The following is a 21737-nucleotide window of genomic DNA, read 5'->3' as shown; positions in this document are numbered from 1 at the left end:
AGACCACATCGCCTCAGACTAAACGGAGTCAGACTAAAAGGAGTCAGACTTAACAGTAAAAGTGTTCTGTCGTTTGTAAAATTGTCTCCAACTTTGTAAATGTGTTTCATCTTTTGTACATTTGTTTCCTTAAATATGAATTGGTTTTGGCCTTGGTCTTTGCTGAGATATGACAGAGCTTTTCCGGAGAAATTATGCTTTTTCATCTGAGGTCTGACACCTCTCTCTGAGACCCGAGGATGTCCTAAGATGTAAACCATGTCCATCTCCGTTTGGTTTCTCTCCATCAAAACAAACTAAATGACCCCTCACTCCATCACTTCTGGATCACTTCCATTATTTGGTACATTCCCTTTTCGTAAAAATGAAATGTTAATTTGTTTCAGAAATGGTAAAAGTGTTTCATCTTTTGTAAATTCGTTTCCTTAAATTTAAATTTGTTTTGGCCTTGGTAAAAAGTGTTTTGCTGATGTAGTGTTGTTTTTATAAAATGCAGAAAATGTTTTCCAAAATGTGAATTTGTCTCCAACTTTATTAAAGTGTTTCATCTTTTGTAAATTTGTTTTGTCCTTCAGGGCCACCATACCAAAGAGACAAAAAGAAAGCTCCCCTCTGCTCTCAGGCAGTTCTTCAGATGCTCTGCTGCCATTTCCACAACAACAATAACAACAACAACAAATCGCAATAAAAACTTCTAAATGTTCAAGCCAAGTAAGCAAACTGAAAAGGGCTTCTCCAGATTGTATTTCCAGTGTTTCCTGTGTGGTCCGCTCAAAGGGTTAAAGCCCAAAGTGAACTGAATTGTAAGAAGTTGGTTTCCAAGGGAAACTGTTCGCACCGTTCCAGCTGAGGCGGGACAAACCAAGTGTCTGACACGGCGGGGGTGGGGAGGATTCGATACATTTAGGAAGTAAACCCGCCTCATATTGCTTATTAAATATCAGCATACACACTCATACGGGTTAAAACACCCCTATATCCCATATATAAACGTTCTTGTTTTTAAATTCCGTTGTCTGACACATTCTCTGAATATTAATACGTGTTTGCACCCCTCCCGTGCTGCTATAGTGCCGGGGTCCCTGCCAAGTCGGTTTGAAAAGAGCAGACAAAGGCTTTCAGCTCAGGACGCCCCTCTCTCTCTCACACTCTGCTCACAAAGCCAACCTAGCTCTATCGTCGCCGCTGCTTTTATACCATGGAAATGTTTCTGAAGAGTGCTGGCTTTATTTTAACTTTCTTATTCTGACATGTACGACCGTCTGGATCCCCGCTCGGCCGAGAGAGGACGGCTTTTTGTGGGTATAATACAAGGAAGCGTCGTCTGAGAGAGGGAGAGAGAGGGGGAAGGATTGACGCTTTTTCCTCCTCTCCTCCTCCTTCCTTTAGCCCCCCTCTCCTTCTCTTTTTGGCGGAGAGAGGGGTTGAGGCAGGAATAAACGCTTTTTTTTGTTTTCCTTTCTTTTTCCTCCTTTTTTTAAATGCATTTGAATCCTGCTGCGCAACCAGACCGGATCACGTGGGTTGGAGAGAGTTGGATCGATTTTGCACAGTTCAATGTGAGAGAAGAGAAACAACCAACTCCTATTTCTTTTATTTTACTTCTATGAATATCTGGGACTGTTGATACTTTTGCATAATTGCAGCAGCAGGAGGTGTTTGACTGGCTTCTTTTTTTCAGCCTTGGAGGTGTGGAGTATTAAAGTCTTATATGCCTGGGGTTTGAAAAACAATGGAGACGCACATTTCGTGCCTCTTCCCGGAAATTTTGGCCATGATTTTCAGCTATCTGGACGTGAGGGACAAAGGCAGGGTAGCCCAAGTGTGTATAGCTTGGAGGGACGCATCCTACCACAAGTCGGTGTGGAGGGGGGTGGAGGCCAAGCTGCACCTCCGCCGGGCCAATCCCTCCCTGTTCCCCAGCCTCCAGGCCAGGGGCATCCGGAGGGTCCAGATCCTGTCCCTGCGCCGCAGCTTGAGCTATGTGATCCAGGGTATGCCTAACATTGAGTCCCTCAATCTGTCCGGCTGCTACAACCTCACAGATAATGGTCTAGGTCATGCATTTGTGCAGGAGATCCCATCACTGAGGGTCTTGAACCTTAGTTTGTGCAAGCAGATCACAGACTCCAGTCTAGGCAGGATAGCTCAGTATCTGAAGAACCTGGAGGTGCTGGAGCTCGGCGGCTGCAGCAACATCACCAACACTGGGCTCCTGTTGATAGCCTGGGGCCTCCACAGGCTCAAGAGCCTCAACCTGAGGTCCTGCAGGCATGTCTCGGATGTGGGGATTGGACATTTGGCGGGCATGACTCGCAGCGCAGCAGAGGGCTGCTTGAATCTGGAGTACCTGACCCTCCAGGACTGTCAGAAACTCACGGACCTGTCACTCAAACACATTTCCAAGGGGCTCACCAAGCTGCGGGTGCTGAACCTGAGCTTCTGTGGGGGGATCTCGGACGCTGGGATGATCCACCTCTCCCACATGGCTTCCCTGTGGAGCCTCAACCTACGCTCCTGTGACAACATCAGTGACACAGGGACTATGCATCTCGCCATGGGCACCCTGAGGCTCTCAGGGCTGGACGTTTCATTCTGCGACAAGATAGGAGACCAGACGTTGGCGTACATCGCCCAGGGGCTGTACCAGCTCAAGTCCCTGTCCCTGTGCTCATGTCACATCTCGGATGATGGGATAAATCGGATGGTGAGGCAGATGCATGAGCTGAGGACCCTGAACATTGGACAGTGTGTGCGCATCACGGACAAAGGGCTGGAGCTCATAGCCGACCACCTGACCCAGCTGGCGGGCATCGACCTGTATGGATGTACCAAGATCACCAAGAGGGGACTGGAGAGGATCACACAGCTCCCCTGCCTTAAAGTGTTGAACCTGGGACTCTGGCAGATGACAGAGAGTGAGAAAGTGAGGTGATTGGAAATGATTTGTTGGTTCTTTTTGGTTCTTTTTGTTTTTGTATGGGGATCTGAGAAGGGGCATGAGTAGACGGGCAGGGTAATTTTTTCTTATTTAAATAGAGATCTCCCTCTTTGCCTCCTGTGTGCTTGTGTACTGTGTGACAAGAATTTTATGTGCAGATGTTTTATTTTCTCTCCATGGGCCTTGCAGGATTAAAATTAGTGTTTGATATGACTAAATATTCTGCCTGGTAGGAAGCAATGTCAACTTACTTTTGTATGAGCTCATGAACATCTCTGTTAACAGTTGTTCAATCTCACATTGAGTTTTGATTTCTCATGAAGTCTGACACCGGGCTGGAATAACATTGATGCAAATCGCTCATTTCACACATTTTAAAAAAACTAAAGTGTCATTCTGGCAGTGAAACTTGTGTCTCATTTAAAGCAAAATGAGCTCTAAAACTCTTAGTACGAGACATTTATTTTCTCTTACAGTGCGTCTGGATTTGATACATTTATGACTAATCTCCTGCTACAGCCATCACGCCTACAAAAACATTTGGCTACCTCGTATGTGGTTGTTTTCAAAGGGTGTATACTGTTAAAAAAAAACAGAAGGAAAGCGAGAATGAGAGACTGGGAGAAAATGTGCCTAAAGGGACTGTGTCTGCCCCCTCCCCCCATCCCCCTCCTCTCTCTCCCTCCCCTTCCTCCCGTCCTCCCTCTTTACACCAAGAGCAGAGCTGGAGAAAGGAGACCAGGACACAATCTAACTACCTTAGTTAATTTTACCCTATAAACAGCAACAATTACCCAGAGAGAGAGAAAGAGAGAGAAAACGTTGCTTTATGCAAAAAAATTAGAAGAGACGTAAAATCACACGTGAGCAGGAGCTTTTATATTCTTTAGTTTTAGGGACAAAGTCCCAACTTTAACAGCCTTTATGGGCATGTTGTGTTCACATTAAGAGGGAGAGAAGAGTCCGACTCCTGAGTGTACCGTACCTACAGTCATTCTTTAATGAACATATTACAGTGAGGGATTATTATGGCCCCACATTGCGAGATGCAAGGCGTGAAAATGTACGATCAGGCCATTATAGAATGTAACATTGGCTAAGTGCATGTAAATGGGAAAATAAGGTGTTTTTTTGTACGGGATCTGGTGGGAATAAACCCCTGTGGATGTTTTTCAGTGTGCTGTACTTCAAATTGAAGTGATTTCTACGTCTTATATCCTTTTTATTGATCCAAATGAATCAGGGTTTGTCTCATGGCTTTATTTTCCCACGTTAATGCCAACGCAGGTCGCATTCATATTCATGCTGCTCTCGCCGGTGAGATAGGAAGAGAGAGGGAGAAGAAGAGGAGAGAGGAGAGGGCAGGGATATCTGTTTTTCCTCTTTTCCCTCTCTCTCTCTCTCTGAATAAAAATACCCCGAATCCATTTCCAGACATGCTTAGAATAAGGAGCAATCGATTATTATTTTTTTTTCTTTCTCTCTTTTTCTCTCTATGTCTCGGGTTACAAGCAGGAATGCGTCCCCTTCTCTCCCTCTCTCTCTCTCCCACACACACACACATTAACACACATGCACACAGAGTGCGCACACACACACAAGCCTGCGTGCGCACGCGTCTTAATGTAATGCAATGACCTGCTAGAAAAATTAATATACGGATGTGCGTCCTGCTGACAAAGCTGTGTGTTTTTGAAAATAAAAAAAGATGTACTGTATATTATGTGTTTGTAAAGAAGAAAAAATGCAGAATCCCAAAATTAAATTGTTTTATATTCTTACAGTTAAAACAATTAAAGATATTTATATAATGAACGAAATGACGTGTGGACTACTTCTGTGTAGGTGTAGCACTTTATTGAAGTCTCCATGATGAATGTTTTCTTGCCAACACACACATGAATAATCCTCCAGGTACTTATTAATGTTAGTGTGATGTTTTTACATTTATTAGACAAAATTAAGGGTTTTTATTGTGCTGCATTGTTCATAATAACCACCCACACATCTCTGTTCCTCATCAGCCTCGTCTTGATGCTCAAAAAGGGCTGAAAAAAAAAAAATCTGTTGTGTTGTTTTATTATTTACGAGGAGAATCAAAATGGATGCTTGCCGTCTTGATTTGGCTGCAGTGTCTGTGTAATTAATTATCACCAGGGCGTTTATTATAGGAAGCTGTTCTAGCCTGATGACTTTTTTAATCATCCTCTGTTTTTGCATCCTCAAATACAGCAGAGGAGAAGGTGCAAAGCTCAACTGGTAGCACAGTTTGAGTCTCAGGGGTGGTTAACAGCAATAGGAGTCATTGTTGGGCAGGTTTCATGGTTAAAATTGAACATTTTTGGGATGAATTGAAGTTATTTTTTGCAGTGTTGTGTTCCACATGTGGCAGAGCTGTATATGTGTGACTGCATGTGCGGCGCAATGAGATCTAAAGTTGCTTAGAGTAGATTTCCCTCTCTCTGCTTTCCATCGGGACGTGTCCTGTGTGTGAAGTGACACCACACACACACACACACACACACACACACACACACACACACACACACACACACACACACACACACACACACACACACACACACACACACACACAGAAGGTTGCCAGACCAGTCAGTAGCCATTGTCTGTCTTTAGAAGTTAGGAAGGCAGGTTTTGGTGGGGGATTTTTTTTCTTCTTTTCCTCTTTTTCTCCTCCTCTTGTTCAGTCACGCATACCAGATCCTAGACCAGGCAGGAGACCCCCCCAACAACCCCCTCACCCTTTCTTGCTCCCCCTTGCAACCACACACACACACTTTTTAGCATTCCACACCATCATTCAAACCATTTAAGCATTCTCCCTCTCCTGACTCTCTGTCCATGGGGATTTCAGGGATAAAGGCCAGCAGAGGGATTGTTGACCACGGGGACAGAGAGAGACAGAAAGAAACAGGGCACAGAAAGACAGAGAAAGAGTTTATGTTTGCTGTTTCTTGAGTTTGCTTTAGTTGACTTTTGGTCTTGCGCAATAAGACTGAAACAAGAGCGCACTGAGATGTGAAATTTCATACTTCTTTTTCCCTTAAATAACCAAAAATCCCTCTAGACAAAAGAAGAAACAGGATCTAAATTTTAAGCTACGTATGACTATTTCTTCAGTTTTTTGACTCTTCTGTACTAGTTCGGCTATAAAAAAACACCTTTTCTGTTTGTGGTTTGGTTAATGTTGAATTCTGCTTTTAAAAAAAACAAAGGAGGCTGAATCAAACTGAAAAGCAAAGTGTTGTGACATTGTAATAAACCCTAGCTTAAATACCGTTGAATGAATATAGAAGTGGGAGGTGTACAACATAGTTGATTGTTTCTTTATCATTTGACATTTGGGTCTGCAGACCTTTCACTACAGATACATGAGATGTACCGTGACAGGGTCACATCACGTATTTCTAACTGAAAGGTCTGCAGGCTCACAAAGATACAATCAGCTGCATTCAAATGATAATGTGATACTTTATTAATCCCCATAGGGAAAATTTCTTTATGTCGGCCCAGCCCACCACAGGGAGGTCAGAGGTCAGGCTCTGCTCAGGAAACCCACTGCTGCAGCTACCGGGGATTAAGCTGTCTTGCTCAAGGACACTGGAGCAGGGTGGAGAGTTGTCAGGTTTTTACATCAGGTCACCTTGCCTCACTGTTCTCCTTTGCTGTTTGCAGGCCACCTGTGAAGCCGCAGTGCTAACTTTCTACTTTTTTTTTCAAACAACCTGTGAGGGGAATACGAGCTCCCTCTTATTGTATAAGTTGCAGTCTTAATTTGCATTTTGAATAGAGAGAGCAGAGTGTGAATTGAGCTTTGGACTGTTCAGCATTACATAGCTACACAGCATAATATAGCACTCTATTGTATACCCTGCAAGCTTGGTATGAAAAGAACTAAAGACTAAACAAGGGTGCAACCAAGGTTTATGTTGCATTAGGAGATCATTTGGAAGAAAATATAACTGCAGAGCTTATTCATTTTTGAAAAGGCCACACTCCTTTGCCTTCAGTAGCTGCTTTGAGCATGCTGATACAGAATTTATTGTAATTTTACACAAACATACTTCCCTTTGCTCTTTTGCACAATTCTGTACTCCTCATTGTGGAAGTGAAACAAATTACATCCACTAAAGAAACCCCCTTACTGAGGATTTTCCAAGTATGATTTCTAGCTTACAGTTTCAAAAACAACATTTCAACAATTTGAAATACTAATAAAAACAATTTTGGAGGAAGGGGTGGCACATGTTGGACGAGATGACTGATGCTTTATACACGGTACATACTAAATGTCAATTGAATCTGGAGTTGGGCCCAGAAGAAGGTTTTCTTATCTTAGCATTTAAACCAAATGCAAGGAAAGTCAGCCTTGCCCTGTCAAAAGACAAAAACCTACAGCTAGTAGTGCTTTGCCTTTACTGGATAGGACAGCTGAAGGGAGACAGGAGATGAAGGGAGCACAGAGTGGGGGAAGACATACAGTAAATGCTCATGGCCAGGAGTTGAACCAGCGCCCAATGCGACGAGAGCGATATACTCAGTACATTAGGTCACCTCAAACCCCAACTTTACCTATCCCTTACCTGCCCTGATAACGTTTTTACAAGAAGTCGGGGTGAAACGAAATGTGAGTGCAGCACACTTTAGGAGAATTCACCTTGAGTGAGTGGGGGCAATTTTGGTGCTCCCATATGAAGCTGCATCATGCTCTTTTCTGCTTGAGTCAACAAACTGTCATCATAGTGTCAGTGTGCTTAGCCCACCATCTTGGTTATTGTGTAAACATTACACGCTCCTTTTCGAGTCATGTCCTGCCTTCTGAGACCCATCCCTGCCTCACTGACCACAAGAAAGTCGTCAAATTGTGAGGCATTTGTAAGAACAAGCAATCTTGGAAATTTTGATGGGAAGGCACTCCTGAAATTTTCTAGACTTTTTCAGGAGTGCAGATGTGAAAAGCACTTTAGTTTTACACTGAAGTGTTTGTACAGATAACACTGAAAAGATTCAACAGAACCAGTAGCTTCATATTTACCATACAGTTCGAGTGGCTGTGATCTTCTTGTCTAACCCTTGAAGGACAGGGAATGAGCAAATAAAGCAAAATATTGAGCTATCCATACTTGGCCTGAAGGATGCTGAGGATCACCCACAGCAAAAGCGCTCAATGCAAATATTGAAATGTCTGTATACATACTGAATACTTTTTTTAAAGTGTTAAAATCCAGTGCAAAAACTTACAAACGTAACTAAATGTTCTGACATAATTTGTCGATGTAAAATACAGCCAAAGAGAAGTCATCATCTCAAGGATGGGACTAAAAGCTGCCTCTGTGATTCTCCTGCCTGGCCCACTTCCCCGTGTCGATGAACTCCTCACCAGACTGAGTAAGGCGCAGACACTGCCAGGTTCTGGGGTTCATTTTTCCCGACTTAACTCAAAGGGTTTTTCACTGTGGCAGCCATGCAAAAATGAGCGCACTCTTTGCACTGTAAGGCAGCCGGGATCAAAGCCCTCACCAAACGGCTTTAGGTTAAGAATATATCTCGCTCTCGGTGTGATTCACTCTTCAAACCTACACATCCTGCCTCTCTGAATGATTGACAGCTTCTAAACAAGCTAATTCAAAAAGCTTAAAGGCACCTAATTTAGACAAAGAGACACATTTCTGTGGCATATAGGTCACTGACAAACCTTCTTGTTCTATAAACGCTGCTGTTTCAAATGAAGTTTGGTGTGTGAGTGAGTGTGTGCTCCTGGCCTGTGAGTTGTAAAAGTTGAACTGTGACTCTGCACGTTGTGCTCTGAACCACATTTCCTGTCAGGCTGAGAGAAACAGTAGTGCGTGTATTCGTGCGTGCGTGCGTGCGTGCGTGCGTGCGTGTGTGTGTGTGTGTTTGTGTGTTTGTGTGTGTGTGTGTGTTTGTGTGTGTGTGTGTGTGTAAAAGAGAGTGTGGTTTACTGCTATCATTAAAGGGATAGTTCAACATTTAAAAGGGGAACAGGGGTTCTTTACAACAAAGCAGCAGGGGTATTAGCAGTAGAGCGTTACAGCCCTCCCCCACATGTCTCTGTCTTTGGCTGCGACTTCATGTCTACTATGCTGTCTGTCTCCGTGTCTGTCTCTGTGTCTGTCTGTCTCACTCTGGCCTGTTTTAGGTCTCTGTCTGTCGGGTGGTTGGCTTTCAACCTCTTTCTCTTCTTTTTTTCTTACTCAATTTAAGTTTTTTGCCTCCTTTCCTCTTGCCTACTTCCCACTTTTGACGACTTCTTCTTCTTCTTCTTCTTCTTCTTCTTCTTCTTCTTCTCTTATTTAGTACTCGACTCAGTCTTCTTCACCCTCCCCTCCACCTCTATCTTTCTCCCTTTCATGCCCTCTCCCTCCTTGTCTCTCTCTCCTCTGTCTCCTTCTCCCCCCCTTCCTCACCCTCACCATTTCCATTTCTTCCCTCCAAACCACCCCTCCTTCCTCCCCTCTGCGGCACCTGGTGTTGAGGTGTCGCTGAGGTACAGTAGACGGCTCTTTGAAGTCCCAGGGGCCCTCGGGGGGCTCTATGTATGTGTGGGTGAGTGTTGTGTCAGGAAACTTCTTTTTTTTTTATCAGCAGCTCCAGTCAAGAACATTTGGCGTTGCTTTTGATTTGGGCGTCTCTGATGCTGAAACGACCTTCTTTGTGCAAGTGTTGGTACATGTGAGTGTGCTTCCTGATAGTCAAGCAGGGGAATTTAAATTGCTGCAATCATTTCATTTAGGCTTTTATCAACCTTTCAAGAGAAGGGCAGTTAATGGGATAGCTTAGACTGCTTTGATGGAAGATTCTAACATTTTTGTAAGTGTAAACTTTAGGGATATAGAAGCACAAACTTCACACAAAGAGTTTTAAACTTTCAATTCAGCTAAGACAATCAAATGAAACATTCTATGGTAACATTATTTTTTGAAGCACTTAGGAGATGAAAATGGTATGATCTGGTAACTGGAAATGAGAACTTACTGGATTTAAGACCTGGCACGGTCAGGGAAAAGAGGGGGAGGAGCAGAGGAAAGAGCACCTCTGTCCTAAAAGTCCTCTGTCGTCAACGCACAACCTGGAGGGAGAGAAACAGAGGGGGTGTTAAGGGAAGGAAAGAAAGAGCAAAAATGAGTGGTAAAAAAGACGAGAAAAGGACAATAGTTGAGGGTGAAAGAGATGAGAGAAAAGGGAAGATTGGCGAGAGAGAGAGAGATAGATAGAGAGAGAGAGAGAGAGAGAGAGAGAGAGAGAGAGGAATCTGTGAGTCACTGTTTAACTGTGGGCTGCTAGAAGTCGGCTAGCCATGTTAAAATACCGGCTGTGCACATACACTCACACGCACACACATACTAAACTCTTTCAAAGTACAGAAATCTGCCTAAAATTCAACAATGGTTGGCATAACCCCCCATACACACACACACACACAATCACACACACACTAACACACACATCAAAAGTTTATGCAAAACTCCTGCCCAAGCCTCTCTCAGACTTTTCTGCCCAACAGACCAGCTAATTATTTTCAGTCGGACGTCAGGCGCACTCTCTCTCTCTCTCTATCACACACACACACACGCACACACAAATACACACAAATACACACACACACACACACACACACACACACACACACACACACACACACACACACACACACACCTCTGCTGCACATTCCTCAAAGTAATGAGCTGCTTTTCTACTAAGGTAAGAATTCAGACGAAGGACAGAATCTGAATTCGAGTCTATAGCTTTGTGGAAATAACACGGAACAGTGACATATTTTCACCTCTGAATGATTCATTATTGATGATTTCTCTATTGATAGATTACAATCAGTTCTTTTTCTACAAGAACGGCTCTGGATGGATATGGTGTGGTTGAACTCTTTTTGAAACATGCAGTGCATACAACATGTTTCTATCACTTCTTACTCTACACAAAACTCTAACACTATCTATTCTTCTATAATGTGATAACAAAAAGTCTATGAGGACTTTTTGTTTACTCTAATAATAGTTTAGTCCAATAATGCTAATGTTATCTAACATGCTGACAAGCTTAATATTAAAATGCACGTTAAGCTAAAGGGTTAACATGTTGACCAGCGTAAGGTTAGCAAGGTAGCATGCTAACATTTGCTATATACCATTTAGAGCTAAGTCTGACAAAGGCTGATAGTAATGACTCCATGTTTGCTGTGTTTTGCCCTGATGCTAACAATGAAAAGTCGATTCCACATTAGAGGCAAAAACACATGTTCACTAAATTAGTGTGAATCCATTCACTAGCTTTTTTAATTTATCAGGATAGCTAGACATGCCAATATGTTGTGCAAAAGTTAGAGGTCCGTCAAGTCAGAAGGCTGTCGAAAACATTCATTTCCTTTCTTTCTAGGAAAAGTCTCTCCTTAATTTTGATATTCTAGTCATGTCCTATACGGTGAACCAACAGACTCATAGACATTAGCTGTGTTCAAATTTAGGGGTTGCATCTTTTGAACGGGGCATTGGAAAAGCTATAGCGTCACAGCAGTGCATCAAAAGTGTTTCATTTTGAAGGCTCCATTGAATACAGCTTACTAAGGCGTCTTACTTTGTGGCCCAACATAAAACGAGATTCATCAAATGAAAATTCATTCAAGATGGCGGGCTCTCAAGCAGCCGATAGACACACTCTTAAATGTAAGAAATTGGTTTCAACCATAGACTGTATAAAATATGGACGTAGTATCCGTGACGTCCCCCATCTGTTTCTGAAGAGCTGTTTTGAGGTCAATCGTGGGCGGCAGCCATATTGCTGTTTTCGAGCGATTTTGATGTAAAGAGGCGGGCTTTGAGCCTCCTAGCCAACAGCTACAGTGTTCCCACCTGTCAATCAAGTCAGCTGTGCCTCTCATTGGAAGACTCATAATCTAACTATCTTCGAAATTGCTGTGTTAGAAATAAAATTCACCCCATGTACAGTGTGTGCCGATAGAGAAATGAGCTATTCAGACTACACTCGTCTTTTGTACCAGGCTGTAAAAATGTTTATTTCTGCTGTAAAGATCGGCTTTTTTGAATTGGTGTGTATTCGGTTTCCGGTACTTCCGGAGCCAGCCTCAAGCGGATCCTCAATGAACTGCAGTTTTTAACACTTCCGCATTGGACTCATATTTTCAGACCGGAGGTTGCCGCTTGGTTTCAACTCAATCAAATAGCTAGCGATACATACACGAGAGCACTCTAAATAATCTTTGAATTAATAGGTGAAGTTACATGTGGTTAGTGAGCTAGCTCTGGGGTAGCTGTCAAAGACATGAGCAGTGTTTAGTAATGAGGGGTTAAGATGGGAAGAGCTGGTGACGCAAACAGGAAATCCTGCTGCCAACCAAGGCTGGGTCTTTTGAAAGATTCTACTCCTGAATTGATTTTGATATCCCGGGAGCCACATCGTTGGTTTAACAAAATAACACCTTAGCATAGCTAGCTTAGCTCAACACACCATCATGAGTTTGTGTATTATGATTTGTTTATCAGTCAAAATCAAGTTTATGCAACTATACAGAAAAAACAGAGAATAAAGATATAATTGTGAACATTTAGGTATGTACAGAAGATGACTGAATAGATTAATTACAGATGAAATTTAATCGTTTTAGCACTTCTTTGGCATATTTTTCAGCATCTAGACAAGAAAGCCCATCACTCATTAGCTCCTCTGGGTGTTCAACTGCTTATTAATTTATCACATACTGTTATCAGGTCACTCACTGCTGTAGGCCTTTTGCTCATTAGGCAACAAATGCATAAATTAAACCCTCCTCTATGTCTCACTCTGTTATCATGGCTGTATTAGCACTGGAGATTATATTCTGTATTTACATTACCCGCGAAAGAGAGCCACAGATTCTTTTTTTAGTGTCTGTCCTGTAAGTACGAGCCGTGTGGCTGCATTTTAAACAGCTAGCATTAGCCATTTCAGGCAGTTTTGCTGTTTGCATATCATATCCAACAGACTGTATAAGAAAACAACATCTTAAATCTTTAATTTAAAACCATAAGACCTTACTTCATTCACAATCAAACCATGGACGATGTTGCTGAATCTTTTATAAAAGCCTCAGCAATTATAATGGGAGACTGAGAATTATGCAGCATGTGATGTTGACTTCTGCTCCATATTCCTGCTTCGTTCGACAGTACCCAGCGGAGAGAGACGGCAGAGAGGACGGACAGAGAGAGAGGGAAGGAGAGAGAGAGAGAGAGAGAGAGAGAGAGAGAGAGAGAGAGAGGGATGACATGTGGGTTCATTTTGGATTTCTTTGTCTCAATGTGAAACCACGTGAAGCCCTGACAGAAATGTGACAGATTCCTGCAATGTCAAACTCCGGCAGCCTCACACTCATTCTAATTTGTCAGGTGAGATAGTGTTTTGGTAGCGTGGGAGGTGTGCTGCGCTGGTGTGTGCTTCCTGTCTGTGCACATGTGATTGAAAGTCTATGTGCATAATGCATGTACGTAGACAGCTGTGTCTTCAAATCTCTGCTGGCTCTGCGTACCTGCCTGTCAGTTCAGCCTGTCATTCAAGCATCAATGTAGAGAAACTTTTTCCCTTTTCTTTACTCTGTTTAAAATTTGTCATGCTTTTCTCAAACAGGGGAAATGGGCAGAGGGGGTAGACAGAAAACTGAAGCAACAGTGGAGTTTGGTGGTATCACATGTTTGACAGGAAGCACTGTGAAATGGAACAAAGATTCTTCTACGTTAACAAGGAGGGTTTTTTCATGGAGTATTTGGAAGGCAACAGTGAGGAGGAAGGAAAAAACATTGAGGGACTAGCTTTGACACAAAAAAAGTCTCAAATTTAAGGCAGCAATGATTTTAACAAAACTAATCTGTACAACATCTAGCTTTAAAATGTTAAGATCGTTGACTGTATGTCAATGTGGATGGCATGCCTTCATGTTCTCCCAAAAGAGAGACACCAAAATATCATGGGCTCTGACATATTGCACTGATGATGGGTTTTGGAGCCAAGGCATGCCCTGAAGCTATCTGGCTGGTACAGCCTCACCAGCCGTGGGATTTCTATCACACCTCTTCCACAAACCATAGCACACATTCAACTAGCAGATAACACAGTAAAGATCCCTCAGTTTGCTAAAGTCCACAGCAGAACAAATTCCAAGCCAACACTCTCACTTATAGAAAGTTAACCTGTGTTAGTGATCTTTATGTCTTCTCTTGCTGTTCCTCCTCTACTCTGATGATCTAGGTAAGATTGCTGCAGGAGCATGCATTTTGTCAACCGAGCAGTCAATCCTGATGTCACATCCCCTTCGGTTGCATCAAATGACTGATCCTCTCCATAAAACAAACACTTGGACATAAATTAGAACGATAAGAACCAACTGCTTTGACAGAAAGCATGTTTGAAAAACTATTTAAAGGTGACATATCATGCAAAATGGACTTTTTAATGGTTCTCTACCTGAAATATGTGTCCCTGGCATGTCTACAAACCCCCCGAGAATGAAAAAAATCCATTCTGCCCTTGTTTTGATTTCTCCACCTTTCTGTAAATGTGTGCTGAAACGAGCCGTTTCAGACTTCCGTGTTTTTGTTACGTAACAACAATATCCGGTCTGTCACGGAGTCAGAGCTCGGAGCCTGTTCAGCCCATAGACTGTATAAAATAATACTGAATCCCCCCTCCGTTTTTCATTACCTGCACAAATGTGTGCTAACAAGGAGCTTAGGAGGGAGGCATGCTAGTTGTAGGCTGTCTTAATAAACACAAAGGTCGGTTTTACTCCCCACGTCTGCAGATTTGAAGATCTAGTGGAGGATTTTTATTTATCATGGAAAAGTGCTAGCGCTAATTAGCATAGCCACATAGCTACATGTTCATAGCTGTAGCTGTAGCTGTGTACCAAGACACACAGACAAATAAAATAACAAGAAACACTAAATCTGTGACCAATCCTTCAGAAAGGTCCCGCTGCCTTTCTGGTAGAGGTCGGTTTTACTCCCCACGTCTGCAGATTTGAAGATCTAGTGGATGATTTTTATTTATCATGGATAAGTGTTAGCGCTAGTTAGCATAGCCACATAGCTACATGTTCGTAGCTGTGTACCAAGACACACGTCAACATACTGATAAATAAAACAACAAGAAACACTAAATCTATGACCAATCGTTCAGAAAGGTCCTGCTACAGGCGCCTCTCCATCAGGATCAGATTCTGGATCAGATTCAGAGAGTTGAAGTAACGTGATCTCTGAGCAGCCGTGTATATTCAGCCAACATGTAAACATTAGATCAACGTGCTGGAGAGCCGAGGCACATCCACTTCCTGAGGGGGCGTGGTCAGAGGGAAAATAGAGTGTTCTGAAGAGGACTGAAGAAGAGGACTTTTCAGGCATGTCACAATCTGATTTCAAAGTGTTTTTTTGAGCATAAACTTTAAAGACATGTTTTGGGGACCTCTTAGACCAATATATATTGATGAAAAAGCGTGATATGTCACCTTTAATATGTATCTTCATTTTGTCTGAGTCATGCTCCATCTGCTTTAAAGGAAGAGGTGGACTTTATGACCTGTACTGCAGCCACTCACCAGGGAGAGCTCTTAAAGGTTGTGCTTCACTTTGGGGGAGCTGTTGCGCCGTCCATGTTTTACAGTCTATAATAGAGATTAAGTTCTAGATGAGAAGATTAGAAACGTCAGTGTCTGTCCTCTTAACATGCATCCAAATCAAAATATTAGTTAGCTTAGCATCAGTACTAGAAGAGGAAGCATTGGTCACCTGACTTTTCATTTGTCATCACAATGACTTGTGCCAGCAAGTGCCAACTTATTAGCAAAGCTTGCTATCCTCCAATTTCTAAATGTCATGAAATTTGAAGGAACCATTGTTATTCTTAACTGCTAAATGCTATGAAATGACTGATATCTGGAAGTGCTTAAGGTACATAACTAAAAATATGTGGGTTTGTTGAATAAGAGGGCCAAAGACAGACATTATAGTCCCCCAGCTAATTGGGATTTATGCCAACTACCATCATCAACATTTCTTGAACTAGCATTCTGATGAAGCAAACACATCCCTGCTCACAAGAACATTTTAAAATCCAATAGCCTTAATGATAAAACTATACTTGTTTAAAAGGTTAGTTTTATGTTAGAATTTGTATGACAAATTTGTAGAAATTATGAGTATTAATGCACTATGGAAAAAAAATGGAGGCATCAAGTAATTCAGTAAAAGTTGGGATACTTCCAGTTCAATTCAATTAAGAGTGAAGTGGACATTTAAACTAGAAGAAAATCCCCATCAAAACAGTTATTTAATATTCAATCTATAAAAGCATTATTGAGACAGAGTGCTGCTCTTATCTCTCAGTAAATGAATTACAGTTTCAATTTGCATGTTGAGTGAATTGAACTGAAAGTGCCTCAGACCCAGAGCGTCCCACAGAGCTGCAGTGTGCCTGCTGATATCCAGGCCGGAAACTCAGGGTTTGGCTTCAGCTAAATTTACAAATGTGTAAAAATAAGTTTAAAGAGCATTTCTTGATGAAATAAAAGGTATATATACAATTGTAAGAAGTACATGGCAGGAGGTTAGGGAAACACATCGAGAGTCTGCATCAATCCTATTTCACTGCTGGACTTTTCTAACAGAGGTGAATGTGTTGAAGCAGAGGAGGGCTAAAGGTTTTAACCCCATACAAAAACATTTAAATGCTAAGTACTGACTACAATGTATTGAATATTTAATGTTTGGATTAAAAGTAACAACTTGACTCTCTGTTTAGTTGTATTTGGTGAGACCTAAGAGGGTTAGCAGAGATGCAACCTGAAAAACAGAAAAGACGGTATCCTCCGTTCACAGCTCTTGCAAACCAACGACTGCTGTGTAATGCAGCGGTGGATTTGCAACACGTCACTGAACAGCTTACGCTTTCATTCCAGGAACACCAACATTAAGATGTGATACTGCGCCTGCAAAGGCTTTAGTCAGTGCACTATAGGCTAAACTAACAATGTTGTACCTTATACAAGGATTAAAAGTGAATAATGAGACATTAAATTAAATCAAAATGTTAGACAATAATACTTTAGTTAACATATTACATTGAAATATCCTATTGTGAATGTCCTCTTAATGGATTTAGAAGAATTTCATTTTTATTGAAGCTCCTGTGAAGAGTTCTTTGCTGGTTATAAAATAGACCGATATAAATATTGTTGCCTATGTATGATCACTTGAAGCAAAGCCTGACTATCTCTTTATACTTATTTCAATGTCCGATTATTTTCAACCCCTGCTGCAGGTTTCCACAGCAAAACTTCCTGGAAAGTGATTCTCAATAGAGAGCATTATCAAAGAGAGTTATTATTATTATATTTATATTTATATTTTTATTTGTATGGCTTATTCTCATGCCTTTGTACAAAGAGAGCACAGTCTACCAAGACAAATTCCTTGTGTGTTCAAGCATACCTGGCCAATAAAGCTGATTCTGATTCTGATGATGAGACTACTCACACATGTATTTGACTTCTACAGAGATGGTAGATTCTTTTTGTCAACACGGGTCACCAAATTTGAAAGAAACCTAAATGTAAGTTTTTGCAAGCCATGTTTAATACTGTAAATATTGCATTATTTTTGCTTTGTTGGGCACGTGACTCATTAAAAGATTAATACAAATTCAGAGGTGAAATAAAATCTTCACAACAAAAAAGAAGCCTCTAAAAATGTTTCAAACCTAAAGAACTCAAAACAGATCAACTCCGATTTTCAAATTAGATTAAATATTACCTTTCAGCTCTCGATGCATGGGTTATTAAGTAACACTACTGTATGTTGTGCCTTGCTGCTCTTAGATGTGTGCCAGCTGAACTTCCCTCATGAGGAGTGGCACAGACCTCACCTTTCCTGTGCTGCTTCGACAGATGTGATAGGACTTGAAAAAACCTGCAAGTTTGTTTGCTACTTGAGCCCAGCGTGTCTCTAATATTGAGTTGTGGTTGGAAAGTCAGAGAGGATTCTATTTTAACACTGATATAACAAAAGACTGAAATGGGAACTTAGTCCTCTACGTAACTAGCTTTTACAAAGAGAACTGATAAAAAAGACTTGGTTTTAGGTACAGAGAAGAAGCAGGAGCTGGAAAATAAGGCAGTGAAATACGGTCTGATTACAGCCTTAGCAGAGAGAAAGAGAAAAGAAAGGAAAAATAAGTGTGTTTGTATGAGAAAGAGATGTTAAAAACAGAAAGAAATAAAGAAATAGTGAGAGGATGGAGAAAGAGACATGGAAGGTGGAGTGAGAGAAGATAAAGAGAGAAACTGAGGACGGAATACAAAGAGGGCTGAGTGTGTGTGTGTGTGTGTGTGCACACCAGGTGTGTATCTGCCGTCCCCAAGGTCCTTCTAGCTGTCTTCTCCTATTGATTAGTTCATATTGATCTGGCCTGGCACACACACTCTGACACACACAAGCACACACACACACACACACACACACACACACTTGAACACGAGCACAGCATGGTTGACTTGATTTAGCCAGGCTCTGACATAGGGGACATGAGGGTACATTGTTAACACACATGCAAGCATGCACGCACCCACTCGCACAATCCTCCTATCAGTCCACCTCTTAAAATGACAACCATCGTCTCTCTGACACACATGCACATAACAAAGCACACACACTTGTCAAACAGCAACACTCACTCTGCCTATTTGCTCATGTGCACTGGCTGTCTGGAAAGCAGGCAGGAGAAACAATGAGAACGTATGAGACAGACTGTCAGAGGAAAACTCAGTGTCCTGTACAAAACGGATAAATCTTGTAGTTTCACCATCTGCCGCAGATAACGGTGTACTGTACGTCTCACAGAGTTTCAGAGTTGGGTTTAGCATGAATAAAGCTGACATTATTTGAGCTTGATCTTCTGTAATTAATAATTTTAAACATACAGAGAGTTATTCCTCAACTTCAGCTCTTCTCAGCTGCATTGATCATATAAACATGGCAGCTACTTTCTTTCAAGTCATGCTCAGGGTGGTAAGCTAAAAAGCTAATGTCTTTCTGATATGTTAAAGGTTTCAAGTTGTATAAACTAAGTGAATCGGACATCTGATACAGATTGCTCAACAACTTGAAAAAAAACAACCAGGACAATTTAGTGAAATATAGGGCCATATTACAAATTAAAGGCACTGTGAGTAACTTTCATGTTGTGTTGATTCTGATGACCCCTTTGGACATAATCGATAGTGCATTCACATGAGCACCATCACCCATTGTCATTAAGATATGGCACTTGTCAAAGCCTGCATTTGTTGTGGAAGCAAATCAATGAAATACAGATCTTCTTTTTAACACATTTTGGCAGGATGCAGAGTAATGAGGTCATTTATTGTTTTGAAGCTACATCAAATTAATCATTAGAATGAATTACTATATTATGTATTTTTGGGGCTTTTTGCCTTTATTCTATAGGACAGCTGAAGAGAGACAGGAAATATAGGGAGTAGAGAGCGGGGGAAGACATGCAGGAAAAATAAATGGTTGACCGGTCGGGAATCAAACCGGCGACCCCTGCGACAAGGACTGTAGCTTCTGTATGTGGGGCGCTTAGACTGCTAGGCCACCAGCGCCCCATAAATTAATTATTAATAATGGTTTGTTAGCTTACAAAAAGTGATCAGACGTACCAGTTTAACATCAGCCGCCACAGCCCTGGTGTCATGATGTGTACTCTGGTGTCCCAAAGAACAGTGCCTTACAGTGCCAGTCAAACAATTCATTTGATAAATCATTAGTCACCGTCAGATTACAGCTAATTATTATTAATTATGAACCATCTCGACCTCTGAGGTCATCAGGTACTGGAGTGCTTTCAGTCACTAGAGTCAGAACAAAACATGGTGAAGCAGCGTTTAGTCATTATGCACCACATATCTGGAACACACTCCCTGAAAGCTGTAGGTCTGCTCCAACTCTCACCTCTTTTAAATCAAAGACTAAGACTTTTTTATTTGCCACTGCCTTCCTATCTTAGCTCATTTTAACTCACTTTAAATGCAAATTTTAATTCTTATTTAATATATTTCTAATTTTCCTTTTCTTTTCTGTTTTATTATATTTCTCATTTTAATTGTGCTCTTTTATGCCTGTCTGAATGTTTCCAATGCTTTTAATGTTTTAATGTAAAGCACATTGAGTTGCCCTCGTGTATGAAATGCGATATACAAATAAAGCTGCCTTGCTTAATTAGTGCTCAGCTACTGAATGGCTAACAATGTTAATGTCATCTGGGACATACAATATTCTAACAATGCCCTTGTGTAGTGTGGTGTGACATGATAGGTAATAATATATAGGGATTCAGCTGCTAAATATAAGTAAGTGGTTAAATAATATTAGCTGTTGGACTAACACATATAGGCTTCACAAGTAATGTGCTGGAACACAACACCGCAGACAAACATCACAACAATCATTTTGTCAACATGAAGTGATGTCAGAGGAAAACAGCACACAACTGTGTGAATATGATGAGTTTTTAACTGCATGCTAGCTTTTACCTAAGCTACCCGCTAGTTTAATTAACTTACACTGCTCTTTCAGTGTTGTTTTTTGTTGACACATCAGACTGTTTTTGGAAGAAAATCTCTAAAAATCCACTGTACAAGTAATAACCAAACAACAAACTAATAAACCTTATGACAAAATAGTTAACTAACTGATGTCCCAATTGGTGGAGACCAAAAACAGAGTAAAAAAATGTAAAAACTGGATATTGTCCATTATTTATCTCAAATTCAATGCCAGTCCTGTTCCATTTTTGCTGCTTGGTAAGCAGGTAACTTTTGCTAATATTAACAACATATTAAATCAGTTTTTAGCACTTGCAGCTCTTTTCCTGCCTCAAAGTGATAGAAAAAACCTGCTAAAAAACAGCTTGTACGTTCTTAGTCAGCATTTTCCATTTCTGGTGGATTTTTGATGTCCAAAAGCTGCTCTTTCCAAAACTTCTGGGACACAAACATGTTCAGCACAAGACAGACACACACACAGAAGCGGTCAATTATAGACAACTGCTAGCAAGAGAAGCCTGAAGGCATCAACCAAAAAGTAGCAGGTTTGCGAGTAGAGGGTCAATGGTGCAGATCCCAGACTGGTTAGGAAAGTGCAGGTGAGGTGAGTGAGTCTACCCTCCTTCACATAAAGGAAAGACAAGGTGCCTCTGAGCAATGACACCTCACCTCTTGACTGCTCCTGAGCTGCTCAGTGGCAGCTGCAGAAGAGTGTGAGTTTGTTTAGGGCAGCTCCCAGTGCGACTGAGTGGAGCTGTGTGAAGGTGAAGCAGGGCGGGGCTGATGAAGAGTATGTAAGCTCCCTCTGTCTTTAAAACAATAAGAGGGATGAAATAATCATATGGTTAAAAAGGAAACACCATTAACTTCATCCTGAAATGTTGCTGATCTTTAAAGGAGGGTTTACTTGTTGTGACCAGGATGATGCATGCTGATGCAAGGTGCCCTGCCACATTTCAATATGTGTACCAACATTTATAAACGCCACACAGATACAGTCTCACACGCTTTTTTACTTGTCCTTCATCCAGCCTCTGTGCTAGACTTCTTTTTTCCCTCTTTGTCTCTGAAATCAGAAGAAACGTCACTGACTGTCTCTGCCTTTAGTCTTTTGTGTGCATGCAGACCCACTCACACATACAGTACGTGCAC

The 21737-nt window shown here is 41.5% G+C and overlaps 1 protein-coding gene across 1 annotated transcript; it reads left to right on the top strand.

The window, feature by feature from the left end:
• Positions 1 to 1088: 1088 nt before the first annotated feature.
• Positions 1089 to 4204, top strand: fbxl14b (F-box and leucine-rich repeat protein 14b). The gene has a single exon (XM_034673389.1). The coding sequence runs from the start codon at positions 1733 to 1735 to the stop codon at positions 2933 to 2935; it is 1203 nt and encodes a 400-aa protein (XP_034529280.1). The 5' UTR covers positions 1089 to 1732; the 3' UTR covers positions 2936 to 4204.
• The last annotated feature ends 17533 nt before the right edge of the window (positions 4205 to 21737 follow it).

Source organism: Notolabrus celidotus, chromosome 21 (genome assembly GCF_009762535.1).
Source record: "Notolabrus celidotus isolate fNotCel1 chromosome 21, fNotCel1.pri, whole genome shotgun sequence".
NCBI classification, from domain to species: domain Eukaryota; kingdom Metazoa; phylum Chordata; class Actinopteri; order Labriformes; family Labridae; genus Notolabrus; species Notolabrus celidotus.
This window is presented reverse-complemented; position numbering and strand designations above follow the sequence as displayed.